At 42.0% G+C, this 19042-nt stretch overlaps 1 protein-coding gene across 1 annotated transcript; it reads right to left on the minus strand.

The window, feature by feature from the left end:
* Positions 1 to 1583: 1583 nt before the first annotated feature.
* LOC117354488 (gastrula zinc finger protein XlCGF26.1-like) lies at positions 1584 to 17545 on the minus strand. The gene is made up of 4 exons (XM_033932126.1): positions 17192 to 17545; positions 16648 to 16774; positions 11036 to 11149; positions 1584 to 3640 (listed from the first exon to the last, which is right to left on the minus strand). Exons 1-4 carry the CDS (start codon positions 17213 to 17215, stop codon positions 2292 to 2294), a joined length of 1614 nt encoding a protein of 537 aa, XP_033788017.1. The 5' UTR covers positions 17216 to 17545; the 3' UTR covers positions 1584 to 2291.
* Between the last annotated feature and the right edge of the window lie 1497 nt (positions 17546 to 19042).

Below are 19042 nucleotides of genomic sequence, written 5' to 3' on the forward strand. Positions count from 1 at the left end.
ACATACTCTGTGGCGTACCAAAGTATTATTTCATGTTTAGCCAATGAATGCTGGGTATAATCTTTGTATCTGAAATTTACAAATGTAATTTAATTTAAAATGAGCATTTACAATGCACTTTCAAGGCAGATATTATCAGTAATCTTACTGTATTATATTACAAAATCTATTCATCCATCTCTTTTAATCCCAATATAGAGACCAACTGAATTTTTGTTTTCGGCACTGGAAGCAGCAGAAACAAAAGCAAAAGCATTCTCCAATTGCTCCTGTTTATGCTGTTTCCAATCCCAAAATGTCTGCTGGGAACTCCTGTGGCATTTTCACAAGGCTCCTGCAGGAAGCTGTGGCAACCATTTTGGTGGAGGAACCTGTGGGAGCAAGATTATTGGCAATTGCTGTTGTCCAGAAGAAACCACTAGACCACCAGGCTGTCTAAAGCAAAGGTAGGCCAAGGGAGGGCCTTTGGGTGGGTGGGAAGGTGGAGGGGCTGGGATCAGGTGGCCAGCTGGCCTTCTGAAGCGGAGGGGTGTGGGTGGTGGACCCATAAAGGTTGTTTTTGTTTTCATCTTCAGCTGAAACAGTGGTGAATTTCGGCTGAGGATTTGGTTTTGGCCAGAACCAAAACCACTGGTTTCAGTCGGCCTCTATTCTAATACAAATATCTTTAGAATAACCAATTATTCAGACAGTGCTGAAAATCCCTGTAAAGAGAGAATAGACCTTAACATCTGTGGTAAGGCATTCCAGGCTTCTGGACACATCCCAAATGATGATTCTGTTGTATGTCATTGCTAAGATACATAATCTGGTGGTCAGGTCAAAAGCGTGCCGGGACAAAGGCACGCCCAGACAATTGAGCGCAGCGCGGAGGCACGCGCCGCTCAAAATTACTGTTTTTAGGGCTCTGACGGGGAGGCGTGGGGGGGAACCCCCCCACTTTACTTAATAGACATCGCGCCGCGTTGTGGGGGGTTGTAACCCCCCACATTTTACTGAAAACTTCACTTTTTCCCTGTTTTTAGGGAAAAAGTTAAGTTTATAGTAAAATGTGGAGGATTACTACCCACTCAAACCCCCCATAATGCCGGTGTGATGTCTATTAAGTAAAGTGGGGGGGTTCCCCAACAAAACACCCCATCGGAGCCCCTAAAAACTGTAATTTTCTTCGGCGTGCGCCTCCATCTTGCGCTCAGTTGTCAGCGCGCGCCTTTGTCTTTCGCGCCATTGTCTATGAACCCATAATCTAGTTCAGGGTCTCTTAAACTGTGCCACAGCACAGTGGTGTGCTCTGAAGAGATTCCAGGTGTGCCACGAGAGATTTCAGAATTTTCCTTTATTTAAAAAAATTCCTTTCGTAGGTATATATTAGATGGCATGTACGTCATGTACACAAGAATCTGTCAATGTTATGAGCGAAAAGATACAACCGCCCAGACAAGCATCATTCTTTAACATGATTGGTTCTTGAAAACTTAACGGCAAGTAATTTTAGTTTTATCCTTTATACAGTAGTTATCTTAACTTGAGCAACAAAGCAATCAAAGCTTGGCTACTGTTTGGATCTTCTTATCTTTGTGAACTTGGACTTTCAGCTCTGACAGAAGTTAAATAGAAAAAAAAGAGAACGACTGCAGATGGTGGATGATGAAATGCGTGTTTGCTTGTCAACTATCGAGCCGCATTTTGAGTTAATTTGCACTAAAAAACAGGCACACCCATCACTTTGATTAACAATTCTATTCTCTCCACTTTAGTTTCACTGTTGTTTCAATTACTCAAACATGGCTTCAAGACCTTTAAACAAATAACTCAAATGTATTTTGGTTGGTTTTGCAATTTTCTTGTGTACCATTTTCCCTTTTGCATTTGTATTTTGTAAAACTTTCAATAAATTTTCAAGGAAAAAAAACAAAAAACATTTGCTCCGTTTAGTGTGCCAGAGCTAAGAAAATTTGAGAGACACCGATCTAGTTGTTAGCAATTCAAGCTGGATCTCTTGACTCAAGCATTGTTCCAATGATGAGATATATACAGTATAGATAAGAAATGCTTGAGATATTCTGGGTCAAGATCATACAAAAAAAAAAATATAAAAACAAGTAATATAAGCTCAATCTTTCCTGTTCTCAGGGGCCAGTAGTGCTGAATCAGATACAGAATTGCATGATCAGTTGATCTTTCTCCCATGATCAATTCTACAGCTATGTCTGCTCTTTCTAATATCTGTATTGCCACCAAAGAGAGCTTTCTTCTAGAACCCAAAGATGATAATATATGTAGGGAACATATTAAGTGTGGACAACCTGGTGCTTTCTGAGGCTTTTCTTATGCCTGAAGCTCTTACCACACTTACTGCAGACAAATGGTTTTCCATGAGTATGTATTTTTTGGTGTTCAGTAAGAATTACCTTAATTCGGAAAGTTTTATCACAGTAAATGCATGAAAAGGGTCTCTCCCCCGTGTGGACTGTCTGATGGGCTACGAGATTTTTATTAAGCCTGAAGCTTTTACCACACTGAGTGCATGCAAATGGCTTCTCACTATTGTGAAGTACGTGGTGACGTCTGACGCTGGACTTAAACCTGAACGTTTTTCCACACTCTGTACATGAAAACGGTTTCTCCCCAGTGTGTATTTTCTGATGCTCGGTAAGGTTCATCTTAATTCTGAAGTTTTTACCACATTCAGCACATGAAAAAGGTCTCTCACCCGTATGGATTGTCTGGTGGTTTGTAAGATTTCTCTTAAACTTAAAGCTTTTACCACATTCATTGCATGAAAAGGGTCTTTCGTCATCAAAGCTTTCCTGGTGATATAAGAGAACTGACTGGCTGAAGCTTTCACCATACAACTTATGTGGAAAAGGCCTCACAGGCAGGATAGTATCTCCAAATGGGTTTGTTTTGTTCATACTAGTGTGTATTTGGTGGTGGTTTGTAAGACTTGTTATCTCATGGGTATTTTTGTTATACTGAGCATGCAGAAATGGTCTATCACCAATACTGAATTTTTTGTAATCTGTAATATGCATCATCTGATTGAATAAATATGACTGCTCTCCTGTGTGACTTTTGTGGAAGTTTGTGAGATTTACTTTATCAATAAAGCTTGTCTCATGTTTTGTACTTGTAAGCAATCCCCCTCCTATGTTTGTTTTCTGAAGCTGTGTTACATCACCCTTTTTACTGAAAACCCTTTCACATTCAGAACATGTCAAAAGTCTCACTTCTGTGCTTGTTTTGTGTTGACCCGAGGGCTTGTCCTTCTGAACGAAGGGTTTCCCACACTCTGTACATGTGGCTGGTCTCTCTTCAGTATGCAATCTCTGATGTGATCTCAGAGTTACGGAATCACGGAGGAATACGCCACAGATATCACATAAACAACTGAGATCGGTTATCTGGTTTCTCTCTTCTTTCCCTGTGCACGGGAGGTAATGGCCACTTTGCTCACACACGGTAGAGATTACTGCTGAATTTCCTGTTGCGTGTCCTTTCTCCTTTTCCAAGAGGCTATGATTTTCACAATTCCTTCCCCAGTTAGAAAATAAAATATCCTCTCTGTCCTTTTCTGATAATGGTTGGTTTTCTTCTGGTTGCTCACTTAGCTCTAAACTGTTTCTGGACGCATTGATTTCTAGGTTTAAAAAGAGTAAACGCTAAGCATTAAAAAAAAAAAAAAAAAGCTGTTCAAAAGGCATATGATAAAAGATAATAAGAACATAAGCGATGCCTCCGCTGGGTCAGACCTGAGGTCCATCGTGCCCAGCAGTCCGCTCTTGCGGCGGCCCAACAGGTCCAGGACCTGTGCAGTAATCCTCTATCTATACCCCTCTATACCCTTTTCCAGTAGGTAATTGTCCAATCCTTTCTTGAACCCCAGTACCGTACTCTGCCCTATTACGTCCTCTGGAAGCGCATTCCAGGTGTCCACCACACGTTGTTGTAACTGAGCAGGACATCTAGGAAGTCAGTTTTGAAAATAGAGATTTGGATGTCTTGGCGAGTAATGCGTCCAAATGCCTCATCTAGTTTTTTCTCATTGCTATCCTTTCAATAAACTAAATAGGGTTAAACAGATGACTTCTCTTCTGGGTTCAGTATCCACAAATGAAATTTATTCCAAAATCTCATAAAAGACCCAACATATTTTAGCGGCAGCCTGCACAATAACGGATTCGTCACCCAACTAACATATCTCTGATAAAACAGAATCATAGCATTGGTCAGAACGAGATGATAAACATTTCTTGCACATGAGTCGAGTCTCTCATTTGAAATGAAGCTCTGGAATGAGATAGCATAGCATGGTGATAGGCTCCGGAGTTATCTGAGGAAATACTTTTTTTACAGAAAGGGTGGTAGAAGCGTGAAACAGTCTCCTGGAGGAGGTGGTGGAGACGGAGACTGTGTCTGAATTCAAGAAGGTGTGGGATCTCTTAGAGAGAGGATGAGATGATGGTTACTGCAAATGAGCAGACTAGATGGGCCATTTGGCCTTTATTTGCCATCATATTTCTATACGGCGTCCTTGCTTTCTTTTTGAGGACGCCATATGAAGTGTTTATCATCTCTACTGGTTTGACCAATGCCATGATTCTATTAGAGATATATTGTTTGAATGAAGTATCCATTAGTGTGTTTTTGTAATCCCTGTAGAACAGTGGTCTCAAACCCTTTGCAGGGCCACATTTTGGATTTGTAGGTCCTTGGAGGGCCGCAGAAAAAATAGTTAATGTCTTATTAAAGAAATGACAATTTTGCATGAGGTAAAACTCCTTATAGTTTATAAATCTTCCCCCCCCTCCCCTGAAGGCCTTCATGTTCCCCACTTCTTTGCAGCGTCCTCCAGCTTCCCCCCCTGGTCTCCCAGTCTTAGTTTCAGCTAATTACTGCAACCTGCAGAGGATCGCCGGTGCCATCAACCTCCGCAACACGCTCCCTCCCGAGGACCACGGCAGCCTGCAAGGATCGCTGCAGCATCGGCAATCCTCTCTGCAGGCCGCGGTAATTATCTGAAGGTAAGAGTGGGAGGCCAGGGGGAAGCCAGAGGACACTGCAAAGACCGAGCAGCACTAGTAGAGGCCGCGAGCCGCAAAATAGTACCTGGCGGGCCGCATGTGGTCCCCGGGCCGCGAGTTTGAGACCACTGCTGTAGAAGGTAGGTTGCCGCTGAACCATGATACTATGTTGGGGTTTTTCATGAAATTTATTCCAAAATCTCATTTGTGGAGACTGAACCCGGTAGAGAAGTCATCTGTACAACCCTACTTTAGGGTCAGCTTTGTCTCATCGTGTAATATGAAGAAGATGCAGCTTTGAAATATAATCATTTCTCTTCCACATTGAAAAATTGGGCACCATGAGACAATTAGGGCTCCTTTTACGAAGAGGAGGCGGTAGCGGCTAGCGTGCACGGCATTTTAGCACGTGCTATTCCGCGCCTTCGTAAAAGGGCCTAACGCGCCTTCGTAAAAGGAGCCCTTAGTTGTAGACAAAATTAAGTGTGTGTGGTATAGTGCTAGAAACATTTGTCCTCTGTTATTTCTTTTTCTAAATGTTTACAGTGAATTTTCTAAGTTCTTTTTATATTTTATACTTTTTAAGTTTTTAGCATTAATGCTAATGCCTTGTTATGTATTTAAAAATTTTGATAAAAATATATATTTTTTTAAACCCAAAACTAAACACGAGGCAATAATGCTGGGTTTTACTAAACGGTGATAAAAGGGGTTTTTTTGTGCGAGCCGGCAAGGTAAATGCTCTGTCGCTCATAGGAATGAGCATGGGAGCATTTACCTCGCTGGCCTGTGGTAGAAACCTTTAGCGCCGTTTAGCAAAATGAGCCCTAAAAATGTTGTTCAAGAGGCAAAGGGCTCCTTTTACCAAGGTGTGCTGGCGTTTTTAGCTCACGCACAAGATTAGCGCGTGCTATAGCATGTGCTAGCCGAAAAAGTACCGCCTGCTTAAAAGGAGGCGGTAGTGGCTAGCGCGTGCGGCATTTTAGCGAGCGCTAAAACCGCTAGCACACCTTTTTGAAAAGGAGCCCAAAATGAAAGACTCTAGAAAATGATGTCACTAGCGGACTGACACACAAATATTCAAGTGATGATGGAGAGAATTCCTCACTGGGGGACTCCAGGCTCAAGCATGGAACAGGAGCTAGGACAGTAATCAAAAAAAATCCACTTCCTCTTCCCTTATGGCAGGGGTGTCAAAGTCCCTCCCCGAGGGCCACAATCCAGTCGGGTTTTCAGGATTTCCCCCACGAATGCGCATGAGATCTATTAGCATACAATGAAAGCAGTGCATGCAAATAGATCTCAGGATTTCCCCAATGAATATGCATGAGATCTATTAGCATACAATGAAAGCAGTGCATGCAAATAGATCTCAGGATTTCCCCAATGAATATGCATGAGATCTATTAGCATACAATGAAAGCAGTGCATGCAAATAGATCTCAGGATTTCCCCAATGAATATGCATGAGATCTATTAGCATACAATGAAAGCAGTGCATGCAAATAGATCTCAGGATTTCCCCAATGAATATGCATGAGATCTATTAGCATACAATGAAAGCAGTGCATGCAAATAGATCTCAGGATTTCCCCAATGAATATGCATGAGATCTATTAGCATACAATGAAAGCAGTGCATGCAAATAGATCTCAGGATTTCCCCAATGAATATGCATGAGATCTATTAGCATACAATGAAAGCAGTGCATGCAAATAGATCTCAGGATTTCCCCAATGAATATGCATGAGATCTATTAGCATACAATGAAAGCAGTGCATGCAAATAGATCTCAGGATTTCCCCAATGAATATGCATGAGATCTATTAGCATACAATGAAAGCAGTGCATGCAAATAGATCTCAGGATTTCCCCAATGAATATGCATGAGATCTATTAGCATACAATGAAAGCAGTGCATGCAAATAGATCTCAGGATTTCCCCAATGAATATGCATGAGATCTATTAGCATACAATGAAAGCAGTGCATGCAAATAGATCTCAGGATTTCCCCAATGAATATGCATGAGATCTATTAGCATACAATGAAAGCAGTGCATGCAAATAGATCTCAGGATTTCCCCAATGAATATGCATGAGATCTATTAGCATACAATGAAAGCAGTGCATGCAAATAGATCTCAGGATTTCCCCAATGAATATGCATGAGATCTATTAGCATACAATGAAAGCAGTGCACGCAAATAGATCTCAGGATTTCCCCAATGAATATGCATGAGATCTATTAGCATACAATGAAAGCAGTGCACGCAAATAGATCTCAGGATTTCCCCAATGAATATGCATGAGATCTATTAGCATACAATGAAAGCAGTGCATGCAAATAGATCTCAGGATTTCCCCAATGAATATGCATGAGATCTATTAGCATACAATGAAAGCAGTGCATGCAAATAGATCTCAGGATTTCCCCAATGAATATGCATGAGATCTTTTAGCATACAATGAAAGCAGTGCATGCAAATAGATCTCAGGATTTCCCCAATGAATATGCATGAGATCTATTAGCATACAATGAAAGCAGTGCATACAAATAGATCTCAGGATTTCCCCAATGAATATGCATGAGATCTTTTAGCATTCAATGAAAGCAGTGCATGCAAATAGATCTCAGGATTTCCCCAATGAATATGCATGAGATCTATTAGCATACAATGAAAGCAGTGCATACAAATAGATCTCAGGATTTCCCCAATGAATATGCATGAGATCTATTAGCATACAATGAAAGCAGTGCATGCAAATAGATCTCAGGATTTCCCCAATGAATATGCATGAGATCTATTAGCATACAATGAAAGCAGTGCATGCAAATAGATCTCAGGATTTCCCCAATGAATATGCATGAGATCTATTAGCATACAATGAAAGCAGTGCATGCAAATAGATCTCAGGATTTCCCCAATGAATATGCATGAGATCTATTAGCATACAATGAAAGCAGTGCATGCAAATAGATCTTAGGATTTCCCCAATGAATATGCATGAGATCTATTAGCATACAATGAAAGCAGTGCATGCAAATAGATCTCATGCACATTCATGGGGGAAATCTTGAAAACCTGACTGGATTTCGGCCCTCAAGGATGTCTTATGGTATCAATTAAGATATGGAACAGTCGGTCTAGGGTACGGCTGCCCATGTCCGGTCCTCCAGATCTACTGGCAGGCCAGGTTTTCTGGATATCCACAATTGCACTGCCTTTTTGGTATGCAAATCTCTCTCATGCATGTTCATTGTGGATATCCATAAAACCTGGCCTGCCAGTAGATCTCAAGGACCGGACTTGGACAGCCCTGGTCTAGGAACTAGATGCACTAAAGTCTCCGTTCGTCTTAACCATCGTCACTAAACCGGTTTGACTGGTATAGCAACTGATCGTATTTGCTGACCCGATGCACAAAACGGCTCACTGCTTGTTTTTTCATGCGATTGCTCATTTACCGATCTGGTCATGCAAACGAGGTCGTTAATATTAAAACAAAGGAAAAAATGGTGAGGAAACTATTCTCAATTGGTGTAAGGCTGAGAGGTCAAAAGGAATGACAAGAGGAAAACTGAAGCCAAGACTTCTCAAAATGTGCATCAAAATATAACTTTTAAATGTAAATATTAATGTGGTCTAAATAGTCTTCACATACACTCAAAAGTTGTGTAATCCGACCAAGAGCCGAAGCTCCTACAGTCGAACCCACCGTCCTATCACTGTGTATGACTTTTGTGCAAATAATTAAACTGAAAGCAAAGTGCTCGTTGTAAATTATCTTGTTCTCAATGGCAATAAAGAAAGATACTCCACTTAGCTTTAGAATATGTTAACAGGTCCCGACATGGGCCATGTTTCGAGGGTCTGTTTCAAGGAACCCAAAGGAGAGGTGAACAACTTCAAATGCCAGAGAAAAGGACTGAGTGATGCAGACGAAAACACTTAAGAACATAAGAAGTTGCCTGCACTGGGTCAGACCGAGGTCCATCTCGCCCAGCGGTCCGCTCCCGCGGCGGCCCATCAGGTCCGCGACCTGTGAAGTGGTTTCTGACCACTTCTATAACCTACCTCAAGTTCTTGTATTCATTAATTAGGACGAAAGAGACTCTTCAAAATGTTCTTCGTCCTAATTAATGAATACAAGTGTTTTCGTCTGCATCACTCAGTCCTTTTCTCTGGCATTTGAAGTTGTTCACCTCTCCTCTGGGTTCCTTGAAACAGACCCTCGAAACATGGCCCATGTCGGGACCTGTTAACATATTCTAAAGCTAAGTGGAGTATCTTTCTTTATTGCCATTGAGAACAAGATAATTTACAACGAGCACTTTGCTTTCAGTTTAATTATTTGCACAAAAGTCATACACAGTGATAGGACGGTGGGTTCGACTGTAGGAGCTTCGGCTCTTGGTCGGATTACACAACTTTTGAGTGTATGTGAAGACTATATAGACCACATTAATATTTACATTTAAAAGTTATATTTTGATGCACATTTTGAGAAGTCTTGGCTTCAGTTTTCCTCCCGTTAATATTAAAACGCCATGCAAAGTAGCTGACCGATCGATGCTCTAACATTGGTTCACCATGCACAAAAACTAGCGATCACCTGTAACGATCCGAAAAAAGCGACAGGTCACGAGCAGTCGCTTATGTGTCTTACCAACTGTTCAGCCCTGAAAATAAGAGGATTTATAACATCTATGCCATAAATACAATCTTTACAATGCAGTAGGGACATATACGTGCGTTATATGAGCGTTGTGAGCACATGTGTTGAAGGCGTGTGTTATGCGAGCCCATTAACAGCGTAAAATATAAGAGGGGGCTGCGAAAATATGGGTGCCAGCGAGCGAAGGCAAAAATTTTCATCCCTCATGATTGAAATATGTAGGAGCTGGGCCAGAACTTTATGGTGGCAAGTCAAATGCGTGCAAGACAAAGGCGCGTGGACAACTGCGCGCAGACAAGGGAGCGCAAGACAATTCAGCGCAAGACAATTCAACGGAAGACACGTGAGCGCAACACTTGTCTTGCGCTCAGACGTCTTGCATTTGGCCGCGTGCATTTGTCTTGTGCGCATTTGACTATGAACCGAACTTTATACAGTACCGCCCTCATTTATGCCCCGCATTTGCGTAGTCTGCTGCTACTTCTCCGCCCCTCTTTATGACCTCAAGGGGATAGCCCTCGCCGCACTATTTGAAATCACGTGAAATACCAGCGTTTGTTAACTGCGTGTGCTTTGTGTTCCAACGGTCAACATTATGGACGGTGGTTGCAGGCTCTGCTTTATGCGGGCTGCCCTTCCCTGGGAGGAAGAGGAAACAACCTAGGGCGCCTATGACCCACGTAGTAAATCTGGCGCACACGTACATTGTCGCAGTATCAACTGGACTATTCTGCACATGTGTAAGAGTCACTCTCACAGTGATCAATCGGACGGGAATTACGGTGAACCTCCGCACAATTCATTTGCTTGCAAACTTGTTTAAGCATTGATCACTGTTTTGAAATCGGCCCCAAAATTGGCCCACAGAAACCCACGTGACCGTGTTTAGTGCATCTAGCCCTAGGTTGTTTTCACCCTATATCTACCTTCTAACAGATTACATTATGGCCCTCAGATGGTCTTAGGTTTTTGGATTTGGCAAGGAGCATCTTATATGACTCCTACCTCTAACAGAAACCCTGTGAATAATTACAGAGATCTCCAGAAGAGCTCGTGAGTGGGGTCTCGGCCTGTGAATGATTACAGAGATCTCCAGAAGAGCTCGTGAATGGGGTCTGGGCCTGTGAATGATTACAGAGATCTCCAGAAGAGCTCGTGAGTGGGGTCTCGGCCTGTGAATGATTACAGAGATCTCCAGAAGAGCTCGTGAATGGGGTCTGGCCCTGTGAATGATTACAGAAATCTCCAGAACAACTTGTGAAGAGGTCTCTGCAGTTTCCAGCTACACATTTCACTCTTCAGCGCAGCAGTTTCACCTCAGTCACAAGCTCACCTGGGCCACTACTTTTCCCAGTTTCTCTTGCTTTGAATCCTGGCTCATCCCTGGTGAATGGTTCTTCCCCTTGTTCAATGTGGCATATGATATCAGGGATGACAGTCAGAAAGCCTGTTCCAGGATTAAAAACACTGCATTAGGTTCAGCATATTCAGGGATGGATTAATCTTTTGGGGAGTTCTCCCTAAGCAAACAAATACATTGGGCCTCCCAACAGTCCCGTTCTCTCCTCTGCCCCTTTTAATTATTATTTTATTTTTTAATTTTTATTCATCTGTACCCCACCTACAGCTAAGTGTCTTACAATCATATACACACACAATACTGTAAAACAAATATTCCTAGTAATGAAACATCCACATAGTACACCATAGCAAATCATTCACTGAGATAAAGGTTCTTATAGGCTTCTGTGGTTGGCGTCATGATTGTTGCTGTTGTCTGGGTCTTGCCGCATCTGGGTAGGTAGAACTGACGTTTCAGACCTTCTGTTGATCAATTGGTTATAAATGCTTTCATAAATAAGTGAGTTTTCAAATGTTTTTTTAAATTGCTGCATTGTTGTATACAATTACAATGTACTGGGCAGGGCATTCCACAATAGTGATGCCTGGTTCGCTGATTCGAATCAATTCACCGATTCACTTTGGCAAATCGATTCAAGTCGATTCATTGTCCTAGAAAATCGGACTCACCGATTCAGCAACCCCCACCCTGGTGAGACCTGACATACCCTCCTCCGAGGCCTCGTAAAACAGCAGCAGCAGGGGCATTCTGAACGGGCTGCTTTATGGCCTTCCCTGTCGGGGCCTTCCCTCTGCCGCATCACTGATGATGTAATCGGTGATGCAGCAGGGGAAAGCCCTAGCGGGGAAGGTTGCGAAGGAGCCCATTCAGAACGCCAATGCTGCTGCTGAGGTCTTGGAGGTATGTCATGTTTCACGGTAGGAGGATCAGTGAGGTGCTGCTGCTCAGGGAGGTGGGAGGGGAGGAAAGATGCTGCACATGGGGGAGAAAGGAGAGAGGAAGAATTGGGGTGGAGGAAAGGGAGAGATGAAACAGGTAGAAAGGGCTGAGAGGGAGAAATCTTGCATATGGTAGAGGGGAGGGAGACATGCATGGAGAAGAAAGAGGGAGAAATGTTGAACATAGGGTGCAGGGCAGGGAGAGAGGGTGCATAGGGAGAGAGAAAGAAATGTTGCACATGATAATGGAGGGGAAGAAAGGAGAGATGCTGCATGGAGGGGAATAGAGAGATTTGACCCAGGGCACAAGGCAGAGAGAGAGATGATAGATAGTGGGAAAGAAACAAATGTTGGATATGACAGTGGAAGGTAGAAAAAATAATAATTGTATTTTCTATTTTGTGATTGCAATATGTCAGATTTGAAATGTGGATCCTGCCAGAGCTGGTGTTAGATACCTAACAGAGAGAAGAAAAGTCTTTTTTGTTTTGTTTATACCACAGTGCCGGCATGGGGTTGGAGAGGATGAAAGAGGGTAGGGTGAGTGGAAAGACTACAAAATAAACCTGACAGGACATTTGAAAAAAAAACAAACACAAAACCCCAAAACAACCACCTGATAGAGCAGGAAAAGTGAAGAAAAGTGAACTTGAATCAAAAAAATTTTTCCTGAATCAGGCAGCACTATGATCCAACAACTGAAAATGAACTTTTTCTTTATTTATTCAATTTTCTATACTGTTCTCCCAGGGGAGCTCAGAACTGTTGACATGAATTTATTCAGGCACTGAAGCATTTTTCCCTGTCTGTCCTGGTGGGCTCACAATCTATCTAATGTACCTGGGGCAATGGGGGGATTAAGTGACTTGCCCAAGGTCACAAGGAGCAGCATGGGTTTGAACCCACAACCTCAGGGTGCTGAGGCTGTAGCTTTAAACTTTCAATTGCTATCACAAGTCCGGGTCTACTATCCGCTTTTCATTATTGACCCTCAAAGCTCTCTGGGAAATATTAAATTGAACAGCTTGTTTAAAATATTTCAGAATATCACAGTGTAAACGCCGGAAGACCACGCATAATACTTTGTACTGTGTTCTGTAACTTACTGGTGACCGGTGCAATCGCTTTAGAACTGGTGTAACATGTTGGAATTCATTTAAAACACCAATTATTCGCACCGACGCATTTTGGACTATTTGTAAGGCACGCAATCTTGGCTGTAAAATTCCTACATATAAGGAATTACAAAAAACATCAAACATTGTACAACAGCTCTGAAGTCAGCATTTGTTTACGCTTGATTTAATTCCCTCACCAATCGTAGATGATAAAAACATGATTGAGTCACCTTATCAGTCTGTGTTCGGAAAGACAGTCCAGTGCCAATCACGATTCCTAAATTTCTAATTGCAGTCTTAGCTGTTACAAATTTGGACAATATTCCTAATGTTAATTTCATTGGTATTTCAGCATTTCTATTTATCAAACCAGAAGACATAATTTGAGGTTGAGGGGTGGTAGAGTCAAAGGCAATGTTAGGAAATTCTACTTTACGGAGAGGGTGGTGGATGCCTGGAATGCGTTCCCGAGAGAGGTGGTGGAGAGTAAAACTGTGACTGAGTTCAAAGAAGCGTGGGATGAACACAGAGGATCTAGAATCAGAAAATAAGGCCAGTACTGGGCAGACTTGCACGGTCTGTGTCTGTGTATGGCCGTTTGGTGGGGGATGGGCTGGGGAGGGCTTCAGTGGCTGGTAGGGTGTAGATGGGCTGGAGTAGGTTTTAACGGAGATTTCGGCAGTAGGAACCCAAGCACAGTACCGGGTAGAGCTTTGGATTCTTGCCCAGAAATAGCTAAGAAGAAAAAATTTAAAAAATTTAAATTGAATCAGGTTGGGCAAATTGGATGGACCATTCGGGTCTTTATCTGCTGTCATCTACTATGTATGTTACCTCAGATTTTTCTACATATAGCAGCAAAATGTTATTAGTCACATTCATTCACACTGTCAATATATTTACTCACTTGTTTTAACACTGGTTGTCAAGTCTCCACCATGCCAACTATATGGAAACATCGAAAAATGAAGGCAGATAAAGATCATATGGCCTATGTAGACTGCCAAATCATGCCATCCGCTATCTCTTCTTCTCAGCCAATTACGAAGGAGATGATATGCAAGGCTGAAACGTGAGTTTTTGAGTTATTGTGACATATTCATCAATAAAGTGACTTTTTGAACTATACACCCTTGGCGGGATTCCTGACGTCTTGTCCTCACGACTGACTCAGAGAGAGGGGAGACATGATCAAGACGTTCAAATATGTCAGAGGCTGTATCGAGGTGGAAGAGGATCTCTTTTTCCTTAAAGGACCCACGGCAACAAGAGGGCATCCGTTGAAAATCAGGGGTGGGAAATTTCATGGCGACACCAGAAAATATTTCTTCACCGAAAGGGTGGTTGATCGCTGGAATAATTTTCCACAACAGGTAATTGAGGCCGGCAGCGTGCCAGATTTTAAGAAAAGATGGGATTGGCATGTGGAATCTCTTCATGGAGGTACTTAGGGGGTGGGCCATTAGTGTGGGCAGACTAGATAGGCCGTGGCCCTTTTCTGCCGTCATGTTCTATGTTTCTATGACTCCCTGTTGTGTGTAGATGATATGTGGTCATAAGAACATCAATCCCACTTCAAGACACACTAATATTTATAAGCCAACCAATATTCAAACACTCCAACAATAATTTTATGGGAGTTCAGAATCCACCAATTCTTATGAAGTTGGCAGTAGTGGTACTCTTCATTAATCTCCTCATAACTGTTGTAGCATCTTATTTATATTTTTTATTTTTTTTTAACTTTTTTACTTGGCTTTACTTGTTATAAATAACTTTTAAGAATCAAAGGGACTTATCTTATATTCATTATCGATTCCCCTTCCCAACGCGTGGGTGGGAGGGAGGTAACATAGAACGCACGCTTAACCTACGGGAGCTCAGGTGGATGTTCGATTTACAAACAATGGCTCCATCCAGTCTGAATGAAGTCTCGGACTGGATGGCCCAGGTGGATTCCTGATAATGTGTGGGGGGGGTCTCTTGACTGGTCGCTAGGAGGCTAACTGTGACGTCATGGGAGGGGCTTATTTAACGCTCTGGATAGACGCCGCGGCCATCTTTGGATCGCCAGCAGCTGACAGAAATGGGAAGAGTTACTCCTTAATTTAGGTATGTTAAGAAGGGTTTTATATAGATATAAAATATGGGATTGTAGATTGGATACTAATGAAGTGTTCATTGACTTTGTTTTGTAGTTCCCCCGACCTTGAAAAAGATGAACGAAACGTGTCGGGAAGGGGAACCGATAATGAATATAAGATAAGTCCCTTTGATTCTTAAAAGTTATTTATAACAAGTAAAGCCAAAGTAAAAAAGTTTAAAAAAAATAAAAAATATAAATAAGATGCTACAACAGTTATGAGGAGATTAATGAAGAGTACCACTACTGCCAACTTCGTAAGAATTGGTGGATTCTGAACTCCCATAAAATTATTGTTGGAGTGTTTGAATATGGATCATAAGAACATAACAGCCTTACTCGGTCAGACCAACAGTCCTCATGGTGGCCAATCCAGTTCATTAATACCTGGCAAAAATATACCTAATAGCAATATATCAAGTTGGAACATAAGAATAGCCTTACTGGGTCCATCAAGCCCGGTAGCCCATTTTCACAGTGGTCAATCCAGGTCACAAGTACCTGGCCAAAACCCAAATAGTAGCAACATTCTATGCTACCGATCCAGGGCAAGCAGTGGCTTCCCCCATATCTTTCTCAATAATAGACTATGGACTTTTCCTCCATGAAATTGTCCAAACCTTTCTTACAACAACCTCTGGCAACGTGTTCCAGAGTTTAACTATTCTCTGAGTGAAAAAAAAATTTCCTCCTATTGGTTTTAAAAGTATTTCCCTGTACCTTCATCGAGTGTCCACTAGCCTTTGTAATTTCTGACGGAGTGAAAAATCGATCCACTTGTACCCGTTCTACACTACTCAGGATTTTGAAGACTTCAATCGAGTATTGCTGACGGTATTCAACTGATCAGTCAAGATGTCTTCCCACCCTCACTCGCAGCCTGTGCCTTTTACCATTTGTGGGACACAGACCACAGAAGTCTGGCAATCACACATTCTTTGATGGCCACAGAAACATCAGATTTAGTAAACTATGGCTTCGTAAACAGGCTCCAGAATGGATTAGAGTCAAGATCTTCAGTCAATCTTTGGTCTTTAAACTCTCTCAACTCTAGAATGATCTCCCCTTTTTTTTAAGGAATTCCAGTTCATTTCAATGTTTCCGTAAATCTTTTAAAAAGCTACTCTATTTGCCAAACATTTTGAAAATTAATTCTTTTGACATTTTGCTGTTATCTTCTATTTATCATTTGTAAATCATTCCCTGTTTATTTAATTGCTGTCAACCGAGTCGAGCCTTCTCAGAATGATGACTCGGTATACAAAGTTAAGCTTTAGTTTAGTTTAAATGCAAGCACTTCCTTGATTTCTCACTCTTCTTCATACCCAAATCATTCTAGGAAAAGCTGAGAGCTGCTAATAAAAAGATAAAATTCTCCCTTACCCAGTGAGATCAGGATCTCATAATTCTCCTTCATCACATCCTTGTAAAGCTCCTTCTGCCATTCTTCTAAATCTTCCCACTCCTTCTGGGAGAAATAGACAGCGATGTCTTCAAAGGTTACTGGAACCTGAAACACAAATCCTTCCACATTTAGCACCTTCTGTATTACATCTACCAGGAGATCTCCCAGCACTGGGCTGGGTGCAGTTCTTTTTATATACTGCAATTCACAGTTACAGAGCGTGGGCAAATTTCAGATGATCTGAGAAGTGCTGGGATTCAGCAAGGGAAGAATATTCTTTAGGCACATTATTTCACAGTCAAAAAATGCAGTCTTAGAGCAAGATTATAGCAGCCAAACACAGAACCTGGGACAGCAAATATCATTTTGTGGGCTCCTGATCCCTCCCCTTAAATTTAGGAGAGTCTTAATTGCCTTTTCTCAACCTCAAGGGTGCTCTGAATCCTATTAGGCAGGGCCGACTGTGCAGTGAGAAAGCTGCAGCATATAAGAGGGCAGAAAGGTTGGAGGGTGATCTCCTACCTGAGCAGAAGTTCCAGCAGGCATTTCGTCTTTGCTTTTGCAAGATTAGACATGAATCAGAGGCTTTCTCTGGCTGCTGGAGAACAGCTGAATCTCTGTATCCTACAGTACTGTAGAGGGGAAGGTGTAGAAGAGTGTCACAAAAGGCAGGAGTGGGGGGGGGGAGAGAAGGGCAAAAGCTGAGATCTGGAGTTGGCTGTTTCTGATCCCTAATTATTTAATCCACAAAGCCAAAGAATTATTCGTGCCTTTCTGTCTGTCTTCTACAGGCTGCAGCCCCTCTTTGTTGGACACAGACTGAAGACGTCATGTGGAAGGGGCGGAGCTTACAACAGAGCTCAGACTGGGATTCTATGGGGTGGGCGGGACCTAATGCTTTTCTGACCTGCTTGTCAATCTTGACTGATAAATAGTGTTTTGTTTTGCTAAATATACCAAAGGGGAAAAGAGATGGGGGGGGGGGTGAAGGTTCCCTCTGAGATTCAGGAGTACAGTAGACTCTCTGTTAACCAGACCTCAATTAACCGGACCTCTCAAGCAACCAGAAAAAAAAAAATCTAAGAAACACTGTAATACTTTAAATAAAAATGAAAATAAAATCAATTTCTGGTAGAAATTTAAGCCACACCTGAGTACACCCACTCTTTGCCTACCACGTGGCCGGTAGTTTGTCTGGAACAGTTTATGGTATGGCAGGGGTATCAAACTCAATCACATAAGGGTCGAAATCTGAAAATAAGGCTAAGTTGCGGGCCAAATTATTTTTAAAAAAAATAGATACTTAGGGTTCCTTTTATTAAGGTATGCTAACTGATTTAGCGTGCACTAAATGTGCACCTTAATAAAAAGACCCTTAGTCATAGCAGAAGTATAGGGTTAAAACCTCTCCAACCCCACCCCGGCTCTGTGATGTAAACAAAATAAATAAAAAAAGACTTTTCCTCTCTCTTTTAGGTCCTAGACAGGCATGGGGGGGTCAAATTTTGGATTAGGCAGTCTGATTTTGTGTGTATGTGTGTGCTCTTGTTGAGGTGGGGGTGAATGAGAGGGTATTGTGCATTTCAATGTAAGTTGTCCAAAAAAAATAAAAAATAAATAAAAATTTATATAGTAGCTTATGTATATCTTTCCTTTTGCCAATTTGCACCATGTAATCACTGACCGCCCTGTGATCTCTTCTTTAATTTGTACACTGTAATTCGCTGTAATCTCTTCTTTATCTGTACACTGTAATTCGCTGACTATACAGCCAATCTTCTCTGTAAACCGCCTAGAAGTCACAAGATTATGGCGGTATAGAAAAATAAAGTTATTATTATTATATTATTATTCATTAATATAACTGCAGGGGCCTGGTAGCAAGGGAGTAGGGGTGGGGATGGGGGCAGAGAAGGTTGAGAAGCATGCAGGCAGGTGGGGGTTGAAATAATAAAAACTGTTCCCTGGAATGCATGAGGCCTCCTGGACACCATTGTAATAAATGAATAGAAAATTTAATGTGTGCTTCCTTGATCTCTCTCCCCTTTAGGAAACCCCCAAAATATCTTTCCTCAGCTGCAGGTCCGCTTGGGACCTGACTCTGCAGGTTCACGCGGCATCATCTGTGGTTTCACGCAGCCTGCAGAGGATCATTGGTTGACAGTAGCGATCCTAACTGGGATTGTTCACCCTCGAGAAGAGAAGGCTGCGAGGAGATATGACAGAGACTTTCAAAATACTAAAAGGATTTGACAAAATAGAGCAAGAAACATCGTTATTCACATTGTCAAATGTGACTTGGACAAGGGGTCATGGACTGAAACTGAGGGGCACCAGGCCCAGGACAAATATCAGGAAATTCTGTTTCTCACA

The sequence above is a fragment of the Geotrypetes seraphini genome, chromosome 2, assembly GCF_902459505.1.
Source record: "Geotrypetes seraphini chromosome 2, aGeoSer1.1, whole genome shotgun sequence".
In the NCBI taxonomy this organism is placed as follows: domain Eukaryota; kingdom Metazoa; phylum Chordata; class Amphibia; order Gymnophiona; family Dermophiidae; genus Geotrypetes; species Geotrypetes seraphini.